General features: G+C 42.5%; 2 protein-coding genes across 2 annotated transcripts; both read left to right on the forward strand.

Moving 5' to 3' along the window:
* The first annotated feature begins 1953 nt into the window (after nucleotides 1-1953).
* Nucleotides 1954-7590, forward strand: LOC148011712 (pentatricopeptide repeat-containing protein At2g03380, mitochondrial-like). Its single transcript, XM_087670403.1, has 2 exons — nucleotides 1954-2251; nucleotides 6764-7590. Exons 1-2 carry the CDS (start codon nucleotides 1954-1956, stop codon nucleotides 7588-7590), a joined length of 1125 nt encoding a protein of 374 aa, XP_087526529.1.
* Nucleotides 7591-8440: 850 nt separating this feature from the next.
* On the forward strand, nucleotides 8441-17507 carry LOC148011713 (pentatricopeptide repeat-containing protein At2g03380, mitochondrial-like). Its single transcript, XM_087670406.1, has 3 exons — nucleotides 8441-8600; nucleotides 8711-8896; nucleotides 16681-17507. The coding sequence occupies exons 1-3, from the start codon at nucleotides 8441-8443 to the stop codon at nucleotides 17505-17507; spliced, it is 1173 nt and encodes a 390-aa protein (XP_087526532.1).
* Nucleotides 17508-22856: the final 5349 nt, after the last annotated feature.

The following is a 22856-nucleotide window of genomic DNA, read 5'->3' on the forward strand; positions in this document are numbered from 1 at the left end:
GCCTTGCTTAGGGATAGTCAGTCGAGTTTCATTTCAAAATCTTGGTTGATATCTTATCTCTGATCTTTTCTGTTGGTTTTGCAGGCATCTCTTTTGCTTGTGAGTTATATTGTGTGTTCACTATCTAAATGGCACCCCGTACGCTTCTTCTTGTTCAGTACATCCCATTGATCAGTAGGGATTGTCCTTCCCTACTAACTTTTGAGCCTATTGCAAAAGCTGGCCTTGCATATTTTATGGCTACTCCTCTCCCTCTGATTCCAGATGATCCAGGTCTTTGTGATGAGTTTCTCGCATCATATAGTAAGAAGTCAAGCTTGGTTCGTGGTCCTTCCATGGTCCTGACACCTACAGGGTTAGTCCCTTTCCTATAAAAGGGAAACCCTTTGTCACAACTAGACAATTATTCTCAAATGAAGAGATCCTCAAGTTGTTATAGAAGCAAACTAAAGAGATCCTCAATGTCAAGAAGGTGATTAACACTTCAAGAGTGTATTTCTCAATGATCACTGATCCTCTCTAAAAGCTAGTCTGTCAATTCTCTAGGGCAGGTTTATGCCTGCCAAGACACCATCTCACTACTTGTCCAAGGAGCTCTTCACAGCTTCCAGGATGGTTTTGAGAGGGGTTACAATTGATTGGAGCACTTACCTTCTTACGAAGATGGTGGACCAGCATTTTTCATGGTGACTAGAGGGAATGTTACCAATGTAACCTTTGGGTCATATTTATATGTTTTTCTCACATATTCAGGCCTTAAGAAGGGTATTTTACCTCCTCCTCCATCTGATCCAGTCTTCTCCCCCTCCACCTTTAGAAGATTTAGAACCCATTGACATAGAGGATATTGACTCCCCTCCTCCACTAGTCATTCAGCCAAAGCATTTGAAGTGTGTATGCAAAGAATGGGGATTAGAGGGTCTTACACGGGGTTAGCACATGTGAATACCTCGTTACACTAATGGGGTATTTAGGGTGTACAAGGACCTGATTAGGGTACCATTTGATAAATACAAATCTATCTCCTCACCTTCACCTTCAGCTCCCATGGATTCCTCTCTCTCTCTCCCCTCTTTCTCTCTCTTTTCCTATCTTTCTCTCTCTTCTCCTAGTCTTTCTCTCTCCTCTACTCTCTTCTTCTCTCTCTTTTGCAGTCTTCTTCCTTATGTCCTTCTTTCTCTCTCTTTTAATTAGATTAGTTAGGTCTCCTTCATTATAGTTGGTATCAGAGCATAGGTATTTGGTCCTTTGTTCTTTCTCTTTTCTCACATCCAATTCTATGTAAAGAATGGGGATTAGAGGGTCTTACACGGGGTTAGCACATGCGAATACCCAATTACATTGATGGGGTATTTAAGGTTGGAAATCTCATAGGAGCCACAAGACTTGGAGAGAATTTTGACCACGGTTACTTTTCAAAGGAGAGTTTTCTTCTTCATTATTGAGGAGCTCCCATGGATTCTCAATCCAACAGAAGAAGAGAGAAATCTTCTTTGTTTTTGCATCACCCATAACAAGAGTTAAGGAATATTTCGAGTAGCAACATCATAGGCTTGGAGTGCTTCTTTAGCTGTGTCAAATGTACTCGGCCAAACTCTTGATCCTTTTTGTGTATCTCAAATTTCTGCCACCCATTTACTCCATGGCCACTGGCTGATGTCCCTAAAGAACTGTTGCTTTCTCTTGGAGTTCATGTTCTCAATAGGTGTTCCTGTTGTGATAGATGAAGGCATAAATTAGGGTGGAAAGTGTTCCTACAGGGGTTCCTACTACACTTAAAATCATCTCGCAATAGCTTGATCATTGCATCTTTACTGACCAAGCTTTGCTGGTGGGTAGCTTGAGGATGGACGTACCCTTGCTGACTATAACATTCAAAAGGAAAGCACCTTGCACCTTGTCTTACGACTTCATGGTGGCATGCAAATCTTTGTCAAAACCCTAAACAACAAGATGATCACTCTAGAAGTTGAGAGATCTGACACCATTGATAATGTGAAGACCAAGATTCAAGATAAGGAGGGCATCCCGCTAGACCAAGAGAGACTGATATTTGCTAGCAAAAAACTTGAGGATGGTTGCATCGTGGCAGACTACAATATCCAGAAAGAAAGTACTCTCCATCTTGTTTTACATCTTCACGGTGGTATGCAGATCTTTGTGAAGACAATGACGGGAAAGACCATCACCCTCGAAGTTGAAAGCTTGGATACTATAGACAATGTCAAGGCTAAAATTCAAGATAAGGAGGGTATTCCTCCTGACCAACAAAGGTTGATCTTTGCTGACCAAGAGAGGTGATGCCAGCTCCAGGAATAGCAAGTGCCCTGAACATGCTAGCTTGGTTGAGATTGGTTAAGAATAGTAAAGCCAAATGTTCCAGGTGATTGGATTGGAAGATGGATTCAAGAGGTGTAGACTTCCTAGAAGCTGATTGAGTACCTGGTCTCTAAGACTTGATAGATCAGAATGTCAAGGGAAATCTTCTAGTTTCTATGAATCCAAGGATGCATCAAAGTCTATGTGATTGTCATCTTTTTGTGACGCACAAAGGAGATTACTGATCTACCTCGTGAACAAGTCAATCGACACCATGTGAATGTTCCAGAGAATCTGCCTTTCTTGTCTCAGGAAGTTCAAGTCCCCAAATCCATATAGTTGGCCCAACATCACTAGCAATTGGTCTATCAAGACTACAACTCTACTTCAAGTTCATCGATTGCTTTGTTTATAAGCATTATAGTGCTTGGTATATGGGACTTTATTACAAACTTGAGGTGCTTTGAAAGTATTTGGCCCAAATATTCAGATCTTATGGGTAATATTATCCACCACTTTTGTTAGCAAGTCTAGTTGCAGCTTGTCTAGCCAGGTACATTCCTCTCAATCAAGAGGATTAATTTTTTTTTGCATGTGGAATTTTTCTTTTTGTGTAAGGCATCAGCACGTAGGGCAATTGTCACCATGGATGATTGAGATTGTTAGAGGTGAATAGAGATCTCCTTTGCCACTGAGCACAGGCAGGATCTATAGATATGTAAATCTTCTATTGACTACCCCAATCCAGCACATGGTGCTACTGCTTCTGTGTAATCTTGATCATCAATTAGAAAGGGGATTATCAAGCCTGTCCTCTTCTTCAGGGTCAATATATCTACATGTATAGTAGGAGGCATTGAAAAGAAGCTGCTCAAAATTCATGAGGAGCGCAAGGAGTTGTGCTATCTAGTTCAAAGGGGTATGTTGTGATCTCGATAACTGCAATCTGAGAAAAACAATGCCACTCTTCTTCATGGGCTTGGGTTGTGGACTAGCAATGTGTACCCCCAAACCATGTTTTAGGTATGCAAACCTTCATCATCAATGATGTGGCACGTAACTAAGCTCAAAAATTTCAAGCGTTGAAAGGTGCAATTAGCCTATGTGATGGGATTGCAATTCCAAACACTATTGCTAGCATTTCAGATCTCTGACTGATGAGATTATTTGTGTAGATAAAGTACTTGCTACTAGCTTTCATGGGACTTATTTTAATGTGACAATGATTATATTTCTTGGTTGTACACATTGTGAGATTGCCCCATACAACTTGCGAAACAAAATACAGAATTGAAGCTTTCGATTGACAACCTTAAAAGGGAGTGGGATTTTTAATTTATAAAGCCGAGGCATTGAAATTATGTACTAAAATCCTGATTTGGAGGGCTATTGATTTTGATAGCCATATCAAGGGTGTTGTATGTAGTGGATACCACCCCATGTATGAGGGGATTCTTATCATGACATGCAAGACATATACATCATACAGTGTGGACTATTCCTATGACAACATGAAGATTGCTTAAGGAGAGATGATGCCTAGGGTGAATTCAGCAATCATTGGAAACATGGCTACATTAGTTTGCAACTTGTAGTAGCTTTGGTCATGGACAGGAAGGGATTGACCCTCTTCTGAATATTTATGTCACGTTGTGTCATTGAGACCTGACATCAATACTAGGAGCACCCAAGGATCTTAGTTGTTTTTATTCAAAAGGATTCCAACAAGCCTTTGTAGTGTTGACTCCAGAGGATATGACCAAATCTGAGTTAACAATAAGTGAACTTGACAATGGTACTCATGGTGGTATGCCTATGCCTTGATTGGCAATCTTGGTAATGATGCTTATGATTGGTCTTGAGATGCCATTTCTGGTAAGGTTATGCTCTTTCTGGAAATTTATTAGCCCTAATAAGCAAGGATTTCGTTCATATTGGCCATGGTTCCCACTCACAGTGATGCATGGAAGTTGCAAAGTATTGCAGAGATGCAGACTCAGGGAATTGCTAACAAAAGTAAATTAAAACAAATTCTTTTTTTGTGACTAAGGACACATCCCATAGCTCAATTCAAAGAGGTCATTGTCCCCTTCGATCAGAGCCAAAAATCTTCCCATTCCACCCTAAGGTTTGGGAGATACGCCCAATTTTGTGCTTAGAAGTACTTTGGGATAGGCAGCAATCCTACACAGTCAGCCCACAAAAGTCAATTATAGAAAAGCCTTGATCATTTATTGTCAAGGATATTTTTACATAGCCTCGTAGAGGGGATCAAGAGCTTTAATTTGAATTAGAAATTTTGGTGATCGGATCTTCCTAGCTCAAGATATTTCCATTTCTGTAACAGGGGGTCTAGTAGACTGCACTTAGGATGACAGGCCACAAGGGAAAAGCAAAGGCCCAAGAGGACTTTCAATGTGAAATAAGGCACTCCCATGCCTCTATGAATGGTCCTAGCTCTGCGCCCAAGAGGATCATGAAGACATGCTTGAAGAAGGGGCCCCCAAGATGGACCTTTTTGCTATGCTTAACGACACACTATGTCAACATGAGACCCATCATGATGAGCAACATTGAGAGCTAAAACACTGCCATAGGGAGGTGGAAAACCGCCAAGATTAGCATCATAGCAAGATGATGGCTAAGATGGACTTGCCTGTACAGCGCATGGGCACCCTCATCTCCACCCTCTCACCCTCCTCACCTCAGCCCAAGGAGCATGGTCCTCCCTGTGAGACCAACCTCCTTTCCCCCTTGGAGATGGGATGTGGCTAGCAAGGTTTTGGTAGCACCCATGGTTTTCCCCATAGCACCTATGAGCTGGGCGATCCCTCTATGCAACATGATGAGTTCATCCTCCACTCACTCGTGACGAACCCTTCCAGCCCTTCCTTGGGACAATACCTCCCCTGTAGTGGAAGCTATATGCAAGGGAAAAATGCAAATATTGGGCAACAAGGCCCTAACATAGGTGCACATGGCAATAGGCAGAATGCACATGGCAGTTTTGGGCAGCAAGGCCCCAATGTTCAGTTTGGTTCGTATGTATTACATGGGAAGCATGGGAATTTTGGGCAAGGCCCTAATAATTAGTTTGGCCCACATGTAATGCATGGGCAGTATGGCACCCATGGACAATCACTTTCTCTTCTGCTTGCTTAGGAGAGGAAATAAGAGAGAAAGAGAGGGAGAGGGAGAGAGAGGGAGAGGGAGGGAGAGTGCATTCTCTCTCTCCCTCTCCCTTTTTCTTGTTTAAGGTTTAAATCACTTTCTCTTTTGCTTGTTTAGGAGAGGAAATGAGAGAGAAAGAGAGAAAGAGAGGGAGAGGGAGAGGGAGAGAGAGAGGGAGAGAAAGAGAAAGAGAGGGAGAGGGAGAGGGAGAAGGAGGGAGAGTGCATTCTCCCTCTCCCTCTCCCTTTTGCTTTTGGAGAGTGTTAGGATATATTAAGAGAGGGAGAGGAAATGCGAGAGAAAGAGAGGGAAAGGGAGAGGGAGGGAGAGAAAGATAGAGAGAGAGGGAGAAAGAGAAAGAGAGAGAGAGAGGGAGAAAGAGAAAAAGAGGGAGAGGGAGAGGGAGAGGGAGGGGGAGGAAATGAGAGAGGGAGAGAAAGAGAAAGAGAGGGAGAGGGAGAGTGAGAGGGGGAGGGAGGGAGAGTGCATTTTCTCTCTCCCTCTCCCTTTTGCTTTTGGAGAGTGTTAGGATATATTGTGAGAGGGAGAGGAAATGAGAGAGAAAGAGAGGGAAAGGGAGAGAGAGGGAGAGAAAGAGAAAGAGATGTATACTCAAATGGATAGCTTTATGGAGATGTATGTCTACTCAAATGGATAGCTTTTGTCTACTCAAGATGTATCCACCTATGTGTGTATATATTGGAACGATAACATATCCATGATTATGGTAATGGTATGCACTTTGCTTTTTTTTACGAGTACCATTACATCGACTTCTTAAGAGGGCTAAAAATTAGTCATACACTTTATAAAGTCTAATTAGGAGATTTAAGATGCACGATAATAGACTTATCGATAATGGTATGCAATGTGCTTTGCCATGGGCCACGTTGTCGTATTGCTATGCATTCGAGATGTGAAAACCACCCGAAAGTTGTGTGTGCGATTTAATACTTTATGCACACTTAGTTGTTGTGATTACATTTATTCTCTGCGTATGAGTATAGTAGCGAGTATGAAGGGTTGCTTTCAGTCTATGTTGAACAGGATCAAGGAGACAAGACATTACAATTATTTAAACAAATGCATGAGGAGGATATCTCTTTGGATAGTATCACACTTGTCTGCACCTTAAAAGCTTGTGGCATGGCTGGAGCTATAAACAAGGGCCAAGAAATACATGCTGAGATTGATAGGATAGGGCTATTGAAGACAAATGTGGATGTGGGCATTGCATTAGTTGATATGTATGCTAAATGTGGCTGGCTGGCAGAGGCACAAGCAGTGTTTGATATGCTTCCTTATCGAGATCTAGGCACATGGAATGTCCTAATTGCAGGATATATACAACATGAATGTGCTGAAGCAGCAATAAACAGCTTTGAGCAGATGCAACTTGACAGTGTTTCCCCAAACGCACTCACCTTTACATGCATCATGAAAGCTTGTGGAATTTCAGGATCTGTAGACAGGGGCCAAGGATTACATTCTGATGTTGTTAGGGAAGGATTTCTGAAAAAGGATATTTATGTAGGTTCTGTGTTGATTGATATGTATATGAAATTAGGCTTGCCGACAAAAGCACAAGATGTGTTTGATGCACTTCCAGAGCAAGATGTAACCTATTGGAGTGCCCTAATCACAGGATATGCACAACTTGGAAAGGCTGAAGATGTATTTTATATATTCGACAAAATGAGGGCACAAGGCATAAAACCAAACTTGATAACATTCAGTAGTGTGCTTAAAGCATGCAGTCACACAGGTCAACTGGGTAAGGCACAAATCTACTTTGAAAGCATGAGCAAAGACTATGGCCTCATTCCAACGGTGGAGCACCTCACTTGCATGGTTGATCTCCTTGTTCGTGCAGGCCTATTAGGCGAGGCAGTAGCAGTTATAAAGAAGATGCCATATTCAGCTAACCTTGTGTTGTGGCTTACTGTTTTGGGTGCTTGTCAGAAGTGGGGCAATGTGGAACTCGGAAGGCAGGCCTTCGAACATGCATTGCAATTGAATAAGAAGGATCCAGTGGCTTATGTCTGTATGTCTAATATATACTCGGATGCTGATAGGGAAGAGGATGCAGACTATACTTAGGTGAGAAGGTTGAAAAATTATGGAAGGAGCCAGGTGACCATTTGTTCAAACATAAATGTGCATACCTTGTGTGCAAGAGTTTGTATGGAACAAAGCAGCAGGTTCTTGGAATTGACTCACAACTGCTGTCTACACCACCTAAATGGTGTGCCATGTCATTTGTGTTGGTATGTGAGATTTTTTCTCAGGCATGCTAGCCTCTTTTGTGTTGTCTGTGGGGGATACCTCAGGCAACTTCAGCAGCTTACACTGTGGATAGGGGCTTTTTCTGGTAAAGGGAAAAGGAGCCATGCTTTGAGGGGAAAAAGAGAAGCTTTTGTGTATTTTGAAAAGTGCTTTGGGGGGAAGTAAGGATGACGATACTCTGCGCGGAATAGAGGGGGAGCAACACCAGATGATCATCAGAATAGCTCAAGAGGGGCTTTAATAGCCTGGACGTGTGCGACAAATGAGGAGGTCTCTGCTCCTGCAAAAGTGTGCCCGAATAGGTATTGAAGAAGCGAAAAAAAGCGGGAGGAAGAGGGGACCCTTGTAAGGAAGAGGCAGACTCAGGTTATTGGCCAGTTCCAATCTTTGCAAGCTATCATGGCACAGCAGATCAAAGCATTATAGAATTACCCCAATCTGGACTATATACAGAAACTTCCTTAATAAACAGTGGTGTTTCCATGACTTCACATTGGCATTCTAACAGCCTAAGATCTTAGTCTGGTGTTGTGGGCGAACATAGTAGAATTGCAGGGCGCACAAAGAGAAAAACGTCAAAACTGTGGGAACAGTGGACGAGCACCTTGGAATACTGTGTATGGTAGTGGTGACCAGATAGGATCCGTTCCAAACAGAATTATACATGAAGCTGAAAGGGCTTATCGTGGATCCTGATCTGGGCATACCTTTGGATCTGCTTGATATTAGTGTCTATAACCCTCCAAAGATGAAGATGCCTATGGATCCTGAGGATGAAGATTTACTTCGTGATGATGAAAAACTGCCATCTGAAAAATCTGAGAGCATACGGAATAAAAAACAGGCTTGACAGAAAAGCAAAGCATGGAGGTGCTTTCCACTGGACAAGCCCACCTCATTCAGACCGAAGGACTGCATGGTGATAACTGATAAGGCGACTGCAGATGGTGTTATCGGGCTGTTACAGAGCTGGCAGAAGAGCTTGAAGGCGTGGACAGTACTATTGGAATGGAAGAGCTCGAAGGCATGGACACTGCTGTGGTTAAGAAGAGCATGAGAAGAAGCGAGTACGAGATCAACCTTCCACAAGAGCTCTATACAATATATCTCATGAAAGTCGGTGATACTTAAAAGGATAAAGCACCTCCGCCTCTTTTCGTCCAACAAAGAACTCTCCGTTGTTGGAGTTGACATCACACCCGATCTGCACTCATCGCTCCAGTCTATCGAGTCTATATTCCAACATCGACAGACAATAATTGCCAAAATGGTTTGCATGATGGTGTGTCTACCTTCATCAACTTGTTTGCTAGATTCAACTTGACGATCTGAAACAATCATAGAAGAGGAAAGCACATGCTCTGCTTCCATGATCCTTCCAAACCTGCAATGTATGTCATCCAGGAGACTGTCAACATAGTTGTCTGAGCTGAACCACAGCTCCAAACATCCGAAGCTTTGAGAACAGGGGAAAGTGCTCTACAATCGGTAAATAAGGTGGAATATGGTGGCAGAAACCAGGCTCTGTATGACAGTGCAAAAAAACAAAGAGAAGATCATACGAGTTTATGAAGGGATGATGCACTTTCTTCTGCAAGGGAAGTCTGATGACAATGTGACCATCATATTGAATGATATCTCATCGTGGTTGGATGACAGAATAAGGTTCCAGTCCATTCATGACTGAAGATTTTCATTCTTATGTACTAAATTATTGTTACCCGAGGGGAGACTTACCGAGTATTGATGTTTCGTATTAAGGAGTGATTTTGCTGGTTTTTCTCCTATGCCAAGAACAGATTTGTGACTTCAAATTCCTTATAGTATTGGACATTATTATGATCTGTACTAAAACTGTTTTCTAAACCTCTTGTATATACCTCTGAGGATCTTCTGTACTCGTCTTTTATTGCTGCTGTAACTATTCTGAAGAAATATAAATATGATTCTTTGTGGAGGCCGCCACTATTGACGATCTATCCTTCTATCCTGAAATTATTCAAAGTCCTCAGTGGTCGCGACTTGGCTTTCGAAAACCCTTCGACATCTTTGGTGAACCCGACGTGAAAGCGTCGCAGAAATTTCAGGATGGGAGATACTTCAGCCTCTATTTCAGCTTCCTCTACAACTCCAGTTGCCTCTACTTCAGCTCCATCAATGACTGCTACGTCAAGTACTTCGACGGAGGATCTAAAACAGATTTTGCAGAATATGTCCATGTATATGCAGCTCCAAAATCAACAAACACAAATGTATATGCAGCAGCAACAACAATTGCATCAACAGCAGTTGTCTCAGCAAAGGAAACTCTATTCGGAGCAGGAGAATGCAAACAGCGCGACTAAGGCTATTGAAGCAGTTGAGAGTGAGAAGAAGCTATTTGACGGGCGTAATGTTTCAGCATATTTGAAGACATATGAGATCAAGATGGGGTTTTTTGGAGTTCCTGCTCGACTTATGAGTAAGTACTTCCTTCGTCTTGTCACACCTGCTTTGAGAACAAAAGTGACTGATCTTTTTATTCAAAACACACATTGGCAAGATTTTAAGAAGGCTCTAAAAGAAGAATACTTCCTTCAGGACTTTGGTATGGCTACTCGGCGGTCATTCCGAGAGTGGGTCTACATGCCAAACAAAGGTCTTGCTGCTTCGGAGTTGATTCGAAGAGGTATAGTCAGCTTGATGCTATTGAACAAAGAGCATTGGATGTTGAAAAAGTTGAGCTTTTCTTGCAAGCTGCAGATCTTGCTCTTCAAGAAGAATTGGGTGAGCTTCTTGAAGATCCCACAAAGCCTATGGGTCTTAAAACTGATTGGCAGGATGCTCAGGATGCAGTCTCGACATTGACCAAGAGGAGGATATGGAAGACTCGCCTACAGAATGGTTCCATGACACCTACACCATCATCTGCTCCTATGCCTACTTCTATCCCTGTTATTTCTTCTCCTCCTCAGCCAGTTTCTTGGCCTATGCCAGTGCCTACTGTTTCTACTCCACCTATTCCTCCTGTTCCACGACCGATGCCTACACCTTCTGCTCCAAAACCATCCGCTCCATCGGTGCCTACCTCTATTGATGACATAATCAAAGGCATCACAGATTTGACACTTGAGTCAGTCAAAGCAGAGTTAGTAGGAAAGTTGAAGGAGCAGTTTGCTTCAACTGTGCCTACTACTTCTTCTAGTGCTCCTACTACACCTAGGAGTGCTCCTAGTGCTCCTAGGAGAGATCGGAGATGTATTTGGTGTGATAGTACAGAGCATCAGCATTGCAGGGATTGTGACTCTTTCCAAGATGCAAGGAGGCAGAATTTGGTATATTGGGGGCAAGATGGTAAGATTTGGTTGACTGAGACAGGAGCTCCACTTGCTACCAACTTTGGTAAAGGTGGAATGAAGAAGTTAGTGGAGGACATGGCTGCGCGGACTTCTTATGTGACAGCTAGAGGTGATGCTTCTGCATATGGAGTACAGATTGAGAAGGGTTCAGAGACTCAGTCCGCACTATGGACTTATGCTATGGAGACTGCAAACAAGGGGAAAATTCAGCAAACTGTTTTGACTAGTGCAGGCTCTAGCATCAGATCAGAGACAGGTTGGGACTCGCCTGTTGACAGGTATTCTATTTATGCTTATTTGGCTAAATCTCATGGTGCAGATGTATTTGTTGAGGAGAAGCGTAAGAGGGATGAAGAAAATCCAAGTGCAGTTAAGAAGACTAGAGGGGGTGAGTTTGTTACTCCACCTACTACAGGACCGTCTTCAAGACCAGGGCCAGATCGACAGATGGAGGATGCTCAAAAGAGAGAAAAGAGGCAAGAGCCTAGAGAGAGAAAGCAGCCAGGATTTAGATTGATGTCCGATATTGAGACATCTACAGATATGAAGAAAATCTTTAATGATAAGATACTTGGCAGTGAGGTGACTTTCACTATTTCTGAGATTTTGGGCATCTCAAAAAGAGAGTTTCAGGATCAGTTTCAGGAGGTCCTGAAGAGGAAAAGACATGCATTGGCTACCACTGATACACAGGGAGTTTTGATTGGAGAGTTGGATGAGGATGAGGATGAGGTCATGGTTGATAATGCTTCTGTTTTTTCACAGGTAGAGAAGAGGGTTCAGCCTATGCATTATGCTGAAATTGATGAGCCTGTTTTGATACCGCGTAGTCACTTTTCGCGGAGCCATTGGGCTAGGGCAACTACAGAGACGATGGTAAAGGTTGGTGAAAAACAGGTGCCTTATGTTGCATTGGTTGATCATGGTTCAGAGATTAATCTCATAGTTCGTGGACTTTATGAGAGTAACAGATGGCCTATGGATGTAGAGCATGGGTGGCGTATGAGAGCCGCCAATAATACTGCAGGTGATTTATATGCTGCTTGCCCTAGTGTCAGGGTTTCTATTGGTGATGTAGAGGAGGATTTTCATTTCTTTGTGCAAGATTCATGCTCGTATCCCATAATTCTTGGACAGCCATTCATTACAGAGATGCGCATGGAAACAAAGGTCATGGATGATGGATCTGCTTATGCACGGATTCGCAGTAAAGATGGTATGAGAGCAGTTCAGTTTATGACTCTATGTGTGAACCATGTTAGAAACAGGGATACTCTCAGAGATGCACCCTTGCTCACTGTGAGGGATTCGGGTTTTCATTAGGTACCGCCGTTTCGCGAGACGACGGTGGTACAGAGGAGAGGAGATTGGAGTTCTCGCCTCCTGGCAGCAGTGTTTTCTCCTCCGGTTATGTTGGGATTTCAACAAACAGTTCAACAAGCTATTAGAAGACTTCTAGGTTGCCTACAGCTGCCAGGCAGTATATATGCAGGAAGGAGAAAAATTTGAAAAATGCAGGAATTTTGGAGGATAATGAGCACATAGATGGTATGTATGACAGTGTGATTTGTGCAGATACGATGGCAGAGATGGGAGATATGCTGAAAACTGATATGCTGAATTGTCATGGTAATGTATTAGTGCAATCCCTGGACATGTTTAATGAAATTGCAGATTTTGTGTCACAGATTGAGTTAGAGGCTGAGGTAACTCAGCAAAGAGTGTTGAGTGCTAAAGAAATTCAGCAAACAGAGTTTCCAGTTGGTTATGATCAGCTTTCAGAGAGACAGAGGGCTGAAAATTTTCAGCCAACAGAGTTTACTGCTGAAATATTTCAGCATTCAGAGTTTGGGGATGTTTCTATGCAGTCCATAGAGCAGAGGGCTGAGAATATTCAGCCATTGGAGTGCAGAATTGCTGATTTACAGCAAGGTTTATGTAATGCAGAAGAGCATAATGAAGCCAGGGTTGACACGAAATACAAAACTGTGGATAAGAAGGTGAAGCCGGTTGCTGTACCGCTTCCATCTGACAGTGATCAGCAAATAGAGAGGGCTGCTAAACAACAAATTTTGAGGAATCCGGAGCATATTGGTCATAAATTTTCAGCAAAGACACTTGCTGAATTGAAAATTGGAAATGGTGATTTCTTGTTACCCATAGAGAAGCAATGCTTTCAGGATATGCTTGAGCGTCATGGAAGGGGATTTGCTTTTGTCCCACATGAGATTGGATGTGTGAATCCTGATATTGTTGCTCCTATGGTCATTTTTACTATTCCTCATATTCCATGGAATCTTCGACCTATTCCAGTGCCTAAAGCACACTTGCCAAAGCTGATTGATTTATTGAATGAGAAAATCAGGATGGGAATCCTTGAGCCTTCATCTGCACCATACTCAAACAGGTGGTTTACAGTTCCGAAGAAGAATGGTACTCTTCGATTTATTCAGGATATGCAGCCAGTGAACAGAGTTACTATCAGGAATGTTGGTATAGGTCCAGTGGTGGATGAGTTTGCAGAAGCATTTGCTGGACGTGCCATCTATTCTTTGGGTGATTTGTATTCAGGTTATGATCAGTTTCAGCTGGCTTTGGAAAGCAGGGACATAACCACCATGAGAACTCCTATTGGGCTTGTCAGGATGTGTACCTTGCCTCAAGGTGCCACTAATTCTGTTGCGAATATGATGAATGCCATGCATAAGGTCCTTCGTGATTACATACCTTAGCTTACTATGCCTTTCTTGGATGATGTGCCCATTAAGGGGTGTGCAGAAGAAGAGAAGAATGAGAGCCTAAATGAGCAGGGATGCAAATACTTTGTGGCTGATCATATTTCAGCATGTGAGAAGATTTTGGCCAGGTTAGAAGAAGTGAACTTGACACTTTCAGGGCAAAAATCTGTTTTTGGAGTGAATGAGGTTGTCATTGTTGGGCATATGTGTGGATATTATGGCAGGAAACCCTCACCTGATAAGGTGAATGCTATAGGCAAGATTGCAGAGTATTGTTCTACTACTTCAGAGGTACGCAGATTCATTGGTGCTTGTGTGTTTTATATGATTTGGATACCTCATTTCGCACACATAGCAGATTGTTTATATCAGCTGCTTCGAAAGGGGCAAAAATTCTATTGGGATGAGAGCCACACTAGAGCCATGCGAAAATTGAAGAAGTTATTGCAGAATGCTCCTACTCTCAGAAAAGCGGATTATAATTGTGATAGGCCTCTTATATTGACAGTTGACACTAGTCCAATTGGCATAGGTTGGGCTGTGGGTCAAGATGATGCAGATGGAAATAGGTATGCTATTCGGTCTGGGGCGAAAGTCCTAAACGAGAGACAGAGGAGATATCCGCAAATCAAGAGGGAATTATTGGGGATTGTCACGGCTCTCAAATGTGACAAGGAGTACTTTATAGGAGCTTCAGTTGTGGTAGAGACACATTGCTTGCCATTGATTGGTATGATCACGAGTTGCTCTACTCCGGATATAGCCATGTTGAGATGGATTGCATACATCAAGTCATTAAATCCGGAATTTAAACACATAGCAGGGAAGGATAATCCAGTGGCAGATATGTTGTCTAGAGCTAGATATGATGATGAGGAGACTCTACTTGCAGAAGAGGATGATGCAGAAATTTCAGCCACTATGGTTGATCATGTTTGTCATGTCTATGATATTATGGCTTTCATAGAAGATCTCTATGTTGGAGATTGGTTGCAGATTGGCAAGTACCTTAGTACACTAAGCAAAAGAGATGAATGGACAGATGAAGAGTTCAAGAAGATCAAAAGGAAAGCCTATGGTTATTTTCTCAAGGACGGATTTCTTTGGAAGCATCCAAAGAAAAGAGGCGGATTACCTTTGCGGGTTGTCTGCGATAGAGAGACACAGTTACAGGTGATGAGGGAGTTTCATGAGAGTCCTTGGGCTGGTCATAGAGGAGTATGGGCTACTTATGAGAAAATCAAGGAGAAATATTGGTGGAAAGGCATGTACAGAGATGTTTCTCACTTTGTTGAGACTTGCAGAGACTGCCAGATGTATTCAGTAGTGCGTCATAGAGATGAGCTTCATCCGACCTATCCACTATGCATTCATTATAAGTGGGTAGTTGATTTGGTTACCATGCCTATGGGTTTATGGCAGATGAGATACATTGTTTTGGCTAGAGAGGATCTTACCAATCATGTTGAGGGCAGATCTTTGAGAACAAAGACCACTAGTGCAGTGTGTAAGTTTTTATTGGAGGAAATTTTCTGCAGGTATGGTTGTGTGGGTAAGATCACTGCGGATCGTGGTGAATTAGATGCAGATGAAGCTAGGGAGTTTTTCTCTCAGCTAGGAATCAAATTGGCTCTAACCACAGCATACAATCCAGAGGGAAATGGAAAGAGTGAAAGAGGGCATCCGCTGATAGTGAAAGCATTAGCCAAAGCATGCAGAGGACGGATTGGAGAATGGCCAAGACTTCTACCATTTGCTTTATGGGCTGATCGTACGACTCATAGTGTTACCACAAGATATATGCCTGCAGAGTTGATGTATGGTCAGAAACCTGTTATGCCGATTGAGACTTGTGCTTTGACTTGGTCAGTTTTACCTTGGCAGGAGGATTTGACGAGAGAAGAGCTCTTAGCTCTTTGGATTCGACAGTTGGAAAGGAGACCTGAGGATATTCAGCTAGCTATTGACAGGTTGAAAGTTGCTAGACTAAGGAACAAGGACAGGTTTGATAGCAAGCATCGCTTGCGGCCTAGAGCAATAGAAGAAGGAGATTGGGTATTGGTCTTTGATAGCAGCCTTGAAAATCAGCATACTGCACTTCGGAAGATGGTGAAAAGATGGTTTGGGCCATACATAGTTAGACATGTTTTTGATAATGCAACATATGAGCTGACTGAATTGGATGGGACAGTGCTTAGAGTGCCTATTACTGGAAAAAGAATCAAGATTTTCAAGAAAAGAGATGATGAGGATTATGCATTGGAAGAATTTTCAAGAGAAGAGCAACGACAAGAAACTCCAATGGAAGAGACAGATGATATGGCTGATAATCTTGTTGATCTACCAGAAATGCATAACGAAGAGATTGATTTGTTTGTGGATCTTGATGATAATGATCATGGGTAGTTGGCCCATCTAGAGGATGCGCAGGATTAGAGGGGGTGGATGTCGTATTGCTGCGCATTCGAGATGTGAAAACCACCCGAAAGTTGTGTGTGCGATTTAATACTTTATGCACACTTAGTTGTTGTGATTACATTTATTCTTTGCATATGAGTATAGTAGCGAGTATGAAGGGTTGCTTTCAGTCTATGTTGAACAGGATCAAGGAGACAAGACATTACAATTATTCAAACAAATGCATGAGGAGGATATCTCTTTGGATAGTATCACACTTGTCTGCACCTTAAAAGCTTGTGGCATGGCTGGAGCTATAAACAAGGGCCAAGAAATACATGCTGAGATTGATAGGATAGGGCTATTGAAGACAAATGTGGATGTGGGCATTGCATTAGTTGATATGTATGCTAAATGTGGCTGGCTGGCAGAGGCACAAGCAGTGTTTGATATGCTTCCTTATCGAGATCTAGGCACATGGAATGTCCTAATTGCAGGATATATACAACATGAATGTGCTGAGGCAGCAATAAATAGCTTTGAGCAGATGCAACTTGACAGTGTTTCCCCAAACGCACTCACCTTTACATGCATCATGAAAGCTTGTGGAATTTCAGGATCTGTAGACAGGGGCCAAGGATTACATTCTGATGTTGTTAGGGAAGGATTTCTGAAAAAGGATATTTATGTAGGTTCTGCGTTGATTGATATGTATATGAAATTAGGCTTGCCGACAAAAGCACAAGATGTGTTTGATGCACTTCCAGAGCAAGATGTAACCTGCTGGAGTGCCCTAATCACAGGATATGCACAACTTGGAAAGGCTGAAGATGTATTTTATATATTCGACAAAATGAGGGCACAAGGCATAAAACCAAACTTGATAACATTCAGTAGTGTGCTTAAAGCATGCAGTCACACAGGTCAACTGGGTAAGGCACAAATCTACTTTGAAAGCATGAGCAAAGACTATGGCCTCATTCCAACGGTGGAGCACCTCACTTGCATGGTTGATCTCCTTGTTCGTGCAGGCCTATTAGGCGAGGCAGTAGCAGTTATAAAGAAGATGCCATATTCAGCTAACCTTGTGTTGTGGCTTACTGTTTTGTGTGCTTGTCAGAAGTGGGGCAATGTGGAACTCGGAAGGCAGGCCTTCGAACATGCATTGCAATTGAATAAGAAGGATCCAGTGGCTTATGTCTGTATGTCTAATATATACTCGGATGCTGATAGGGAAGAGGATGCAGACTATATTTAGGTGAGAAGGTTGAAAAATTATGGAAGGAGCCAGGTGACCATTTGTTCAAACATAAATGTGCATACCTTGTGTGCAAGAGTTTGTATGGAACAAAGCAGCAGGTTCTTGGAATTGACTCACAACTGCTGTCTACACCACCTAAATGGTGTGCCATGTCATTTGTGCTGGTATGTGAGATTTTTTCTCAGGCATGCTAGCCTCTTTTGTGTTGTCTGTGGGGGATACCTCAGGCAACTTCAGCAGCTTACACTGTGGATAGGGGCTTTTTCTGGTAAAGGGAAAAGGAGCCATGCTTTGAGGGGAAAAAGAGAAGCTTTTGTGTATTTTGAAAAGTGCTTTGGGGGGAAGTAAGGATGACGATACTCTGCGCGGAATAGAGGGGGAGCAACACCAGATGATCATCAGAATAGCTCAAGAGGGGCTTTAATAGCCTGGACGTGTGCGACAAATGAGGAGGTCTCTGCTCCTGCAAAAGTGTGCCCGAATAGGTATTGAAGAAGCGAAAAAAAGCGGGAGGAAGAGGGGACCCTTGTAAGGAAGAGACAGACTCAGGTTATTGGCCAGTTCCAATCTTTGCAAGCTATCATGGCACAGCAGATCAAAGCATTATAGAATTACCCCAATCTGGACTATATACAGAAACTTCCTTAATAAACAGTGGTGTTTCCATGACTTCACATTGGCATTCTAACAGCCTAAGATCTCAGTCTGGTGTTGTGGGTGAACATAGTAGAATTGCAGGGCGCACAAAGAGAAAAACGTCAAAACTGTGGGAACGGTGGACGAGCACCTTGGAATACTGTGTATGGTAGTGGTGACCAGATAGGATCCGTTCCAAACAGAATTATACATGAAGCTGAAAGGGCTTATCGTGGATCCTGATCTGGGCATACCTTTGGATCTGCTTGATATTAGTGTCTATAACCCTCCAAAGATGAAGATGCCTATGGATCCTGAGGATGAAGATTTACTTCGTGATGATGAAAAACTGCCATCTGAAAAATCTGAGAGCATACGGAATAAAAAACAAGCTTGACAGAAAAGCAAAGCATGGAGGTGCTTTCCACTGGACGAGCCCACCTCATTCGGACCGGAGGACTGCATGGTGATAACTGATAAGGCGACTGCAGATGGTGTTATCGGGCTGTTACAGAGCTGGCAGAAGAGCTTGAAGGCGTGGACAGTACTATTGGAACGGAAGAGCTCGGAGGCATGGACACTGCTGTGGTTAAGAAGAGCATGAGAAGAAGCGAGTACGAGATCAACCTTCCACAGGAGCTCTATACAATATATCTCATGAAAGTCGATGATACTTAAAAGGATAAAGCACCTCCGCCTCTTTTCGTCCAACAAAGAACTCTCCGTTGTTGGAGTTGACATCACACCCGATCTGCACTCATCGCTCCAGTCTATCGAGTCTATATTCCAACATCGACAGACAATAATTGCCAAAATGGTTTGCATGATGGTGTGTCTACCTTCATCAACTTGTTTGCTAGATTCAACTTGACGATCTGAAACAATCATAGAAGAGGAAAGCACATGCTCTACTTCCATGATCCTTCCAAACCTGCAATGTATGTCATCCAGGAGACTGTCAACATAGTTGTCTCAGCTGAACCACAGCTCCAAACATCGGAAGCTTTGAGAACAGGGGAAAGTGCTCTACAATCGGTAAATAAGGTGGAATATGGTGGCAGAAACCAGGCTCTGTATGACAGTGCAAAAAACAAAGAGATCATACGAGTTTATAAAGGGATGATGCACTTTCTTCTGCAAGGGAAGTCTGATGACAATGTGACCATCATATTGAATGATATCTCATCGTGGTTGGATGACAGAATAAGGTTCCAGTCCATTCATGACTGAAGATTTCCATTCTTATGTACTAAATTATTGTTACCCGAGGGGAGACTTACCGAGTATTGATGTTTCGTATTAAGGAGTGATTTTGCTGGTTTTTCTCCTATGCCAAGAACAGATTTGTGACTTCAAATTCCTTATAGTATTGGACATTATTATGATTTGTACTAAAACTGTTTTCTAAACCTCTTGTATATACCTCTGAGGATCTTCTGTACTCGTCTTTTATTGCTGCTGTAACTATTCTGAAGAAATATAAATATGATTCTTTGTGGAGGCCGCCACTATTGACGATCTATCCTTCTATCCTGAAATTATTCAAAGTCCTCAGTGGTCGCGACTTGGCTTTCGAAAACCCTTCGACAACGTACACTGGTGACTCTTTAAGATGGCTTTAAATTTGTCATATCCTTCATAATGTCCAAGTAGGGGATCTAATTGTGATATGCATAATTCATTGTTTTTGTATTAAATTTATAGGCATAACAAATTAGTAATCATGCCAACTAGTCAACGAAAGGACTAAAAGAAAATGATACCCTAGCTAATGGTCATTATGGTACTTCATCAAAACGAACCCAAAAGTATTGCTATAGAAGAAGAATCCCTTAAATTGAGCGTAGGATATTTTCTTCAAATGTTATGACTATGAGTAGAATTGATTGAAACAAATTTTATTACTATAGTTGATAAATTTCATAGATGGCATTAATTTTTATACATGGACCTAAGACAAAAAACCACATTACTAAGATGCTTTTTGTTGAGACTGATTTATTATTAGACTAAGAGATCCTCAATGATGCTCATAAATGGATTACTTATACTCAAAGCCCTCTAGTGCATAATGGTTGCACAAGAAGACACCTCAATAATTGACTGATCACCACTAAATCCCAAAGAAGAATCGTGTTCCATCCCCTTCAACTCTATATTCACGTCATGAAGAACTTCATTAATCATAGCATCCTTGTTACCAATCTTTTTGTTACAATGATGAAGTAGCATATTCATCACTTTTCCTTTTAGCATCTAAGGCATTATCCAATCTTTTAGTCAAGTCCAAACATTTAGTCTTTGACTCATGAACCTTATGAACCAATGCCTTTTTTTTTTACAATAATGAATAATTATCTACTGGGACAAACAAATCCTTGAGCATGGTATATGGCCGAGATATAACATCAATAAATCTCTCAACTACTATGTCCAATGCATTCTTTATATCAATCAGTAAAGCATTTCTTATATCTTGAAGTTTAGATTTCAACACCATGGATGCATCAATATCAACCTCAATGTTTTACAAAATTTGCTTCTCAATCTCTTGCAGAGGCTAAAACCTCTCAAGCAAGAGCTTATGGTCAACTTTTAACTTGACATACATCTCCATAAAGCTATCCATTTGAGCCTCATTTGTTGTAATGTAGATAAGATGGAAAACGAAGAAGGTCTTATTGTTCAAGATCGCGAGGCGTATCTTAATCAGCGTGTCCCATGTCCTTGCTCTCAATGCACGTTGGCAATTTGACGAAAACACCGATTGTCTATAGAACATGTATGACGATTTGGCGAGTTTCAATCTGAGATCATTGATCAGGCAATTGCGTATTTTCAGCAAACAGTAATTTGAAGTTAATATCAATCATGCATTGTACTCGCAAGCTAATTGAAAACCATATACAATAAGATTGGGTCTTGTTGGCAAATTTTCTATCCAGGGAGGTGATGTCTCGTCCCAAGGGGGAGTGCACCCTTTGCGGCCAATTAGAAGAGTTCGTAGGCATGAGGTGGATGGAGTGCAGGAGCCAATCCACCACTCGCAAGGCCAATCTATACCGTCAATGCCAGAGGAGACAGACAACCTACAATCTTGGAGCCTGAGATGGAGGCAGTGATCGACGCATTGATTCCCATGGATGTCAAGACATCTGATCTTAGAGAGGAAGCATCCATACCATTATATGATGGGTGCCGAGTATCTCCGTTGAAGACACTGCTTGCACTCTTAAGTGTGCGAGCAAAATACGGGTGGAGCGATACGAGTGTGACCGAGTTATTTAGGTACCTTGCACATAGGCTTCATTTTTTTTTTGACACTATTATTACAAACATTTGTGCTTTTTCAACACTACAAGGGAATGGGGCAATAGCGACGCCGATTAGCAACGGCGGATGTCGGTGTCGCTATAGGCGTCGCTATATGCGTCGCAATTTGCGACGCAAATAGCGACGCATATAGCGACGCATATAGCGACGCCAATTGCGACGCCGCAGGGAAAAAAAGCGCGGCCGAAACTAGAGCGCCGTTTTCATTTTGTTTTCTTCGCCTTTTGAGAGCGAGAGCGAGGGAGAGAGCGAGGGAGAGAGCCAAGGCTTTGTGGGAGAAGAGGAGGAAGAGACTTTCCGCCGCTGCCGCCGCTGCCGCCGCCGCGACCGTCGTTGTTCGTGAAGGAGAGGAGGAGCCCTCGTTGCAAAGAGAAGCCGCCCACGCTCGCCATATCTCATTGGTGAGTCTCCCTCTCTCTTTCTTTTACTTGTTGAAGGTTTAAATCGTTCTCTTTTGTTTGTTTAGGAGAGGAAATGAAAGAGAAGGAGAGGGAGAGGGAGAGAGAGGGAGAGAAAGAGAGGGAGAGTGCATTCTCTCTCTCTCCCTTTTGCTTGTTTAATGTTTAAATTACTTTCTTCTTTGCTTGTTTAGGAGAGGAAATGAGAGAGTAAGAGAGAGGGAGAGGGAGAGGGAGAGGGAGAGGGAAAGAAAGAGAAAGAGAAATATAGGGAGAGGGAGAGGGAGGGGGAGGAAATAGGAGAGGGAGAGAAAGAGAAAGAGAGGGAGAAGGAGGAAGAGTGCATTCTCTCTCTCCCTCCCTCTCCCTTTTGCTTGTTTAATGTTTGAATCACTTTATTTTTTACTTGTTTAGGAGAGGAAATGAGAGAGAAAGAGAGTGAGAGGGAGAGGAAGGGAAAGGAAATGAGAGAGGGATAGAAAGAGAAAGAGAGGGAGAGTGCATTGTATCTCTCCCTCTCCCTTTTGCTTGGAGGATGTTTAAATCACTTTATTTTTTGCTTGTTTAGGAAATGAGAGAGAAAGAGAGATAGAGAGGGAGAGGGAAAAAAAGAGAAAGAGAGGGAGAGGAAGAGGAAGAGGGAGAGGGAGGGGGAGGGGAAGGAAATGAGGGAGGGAGAGGGAGAGGGAGAGGGAGAGGGAGAAAGAGGGAGGGAGAGGGAGAGGGAGGGGGAGGGAGGAAATGAGAGAGGGAGAGAAAGAGAACGAGAGGGAGAGGGAGAGGGTGAGGGTGAGGGTGAGAGAAACAGAGGAAGAGAGGGAGAGGGAGAGAAAGAGAGGGAGAGGGAAGGGAAGAAAATTTAAGATAATATACGTATTGATAATGGTATGCAATGTGCTTTGCATACGGCCACGTACTTCATCAAAATGAACCCAAAATTATTGTTATAGAAAAAGAAACCCTTAAATTGAGTATAGAA

Source organism: Lygodium microphyllum, chromosome 28 (assembly GCF_053477565.2).
Source record: "Lygodium microphyllum isolate KBCC chromosome 28, Lygodium_microphyllum_v1.1.10, whole genome shotgun sequence".
Taxonomy (NCBI): domain Eukaryota; kingdom Viridiplantae; phylum Streptophyta; class Polypodiopsida; order Schizaeales; family Lygodiaceae; genus Lygodium; species Lygodium microphyllum.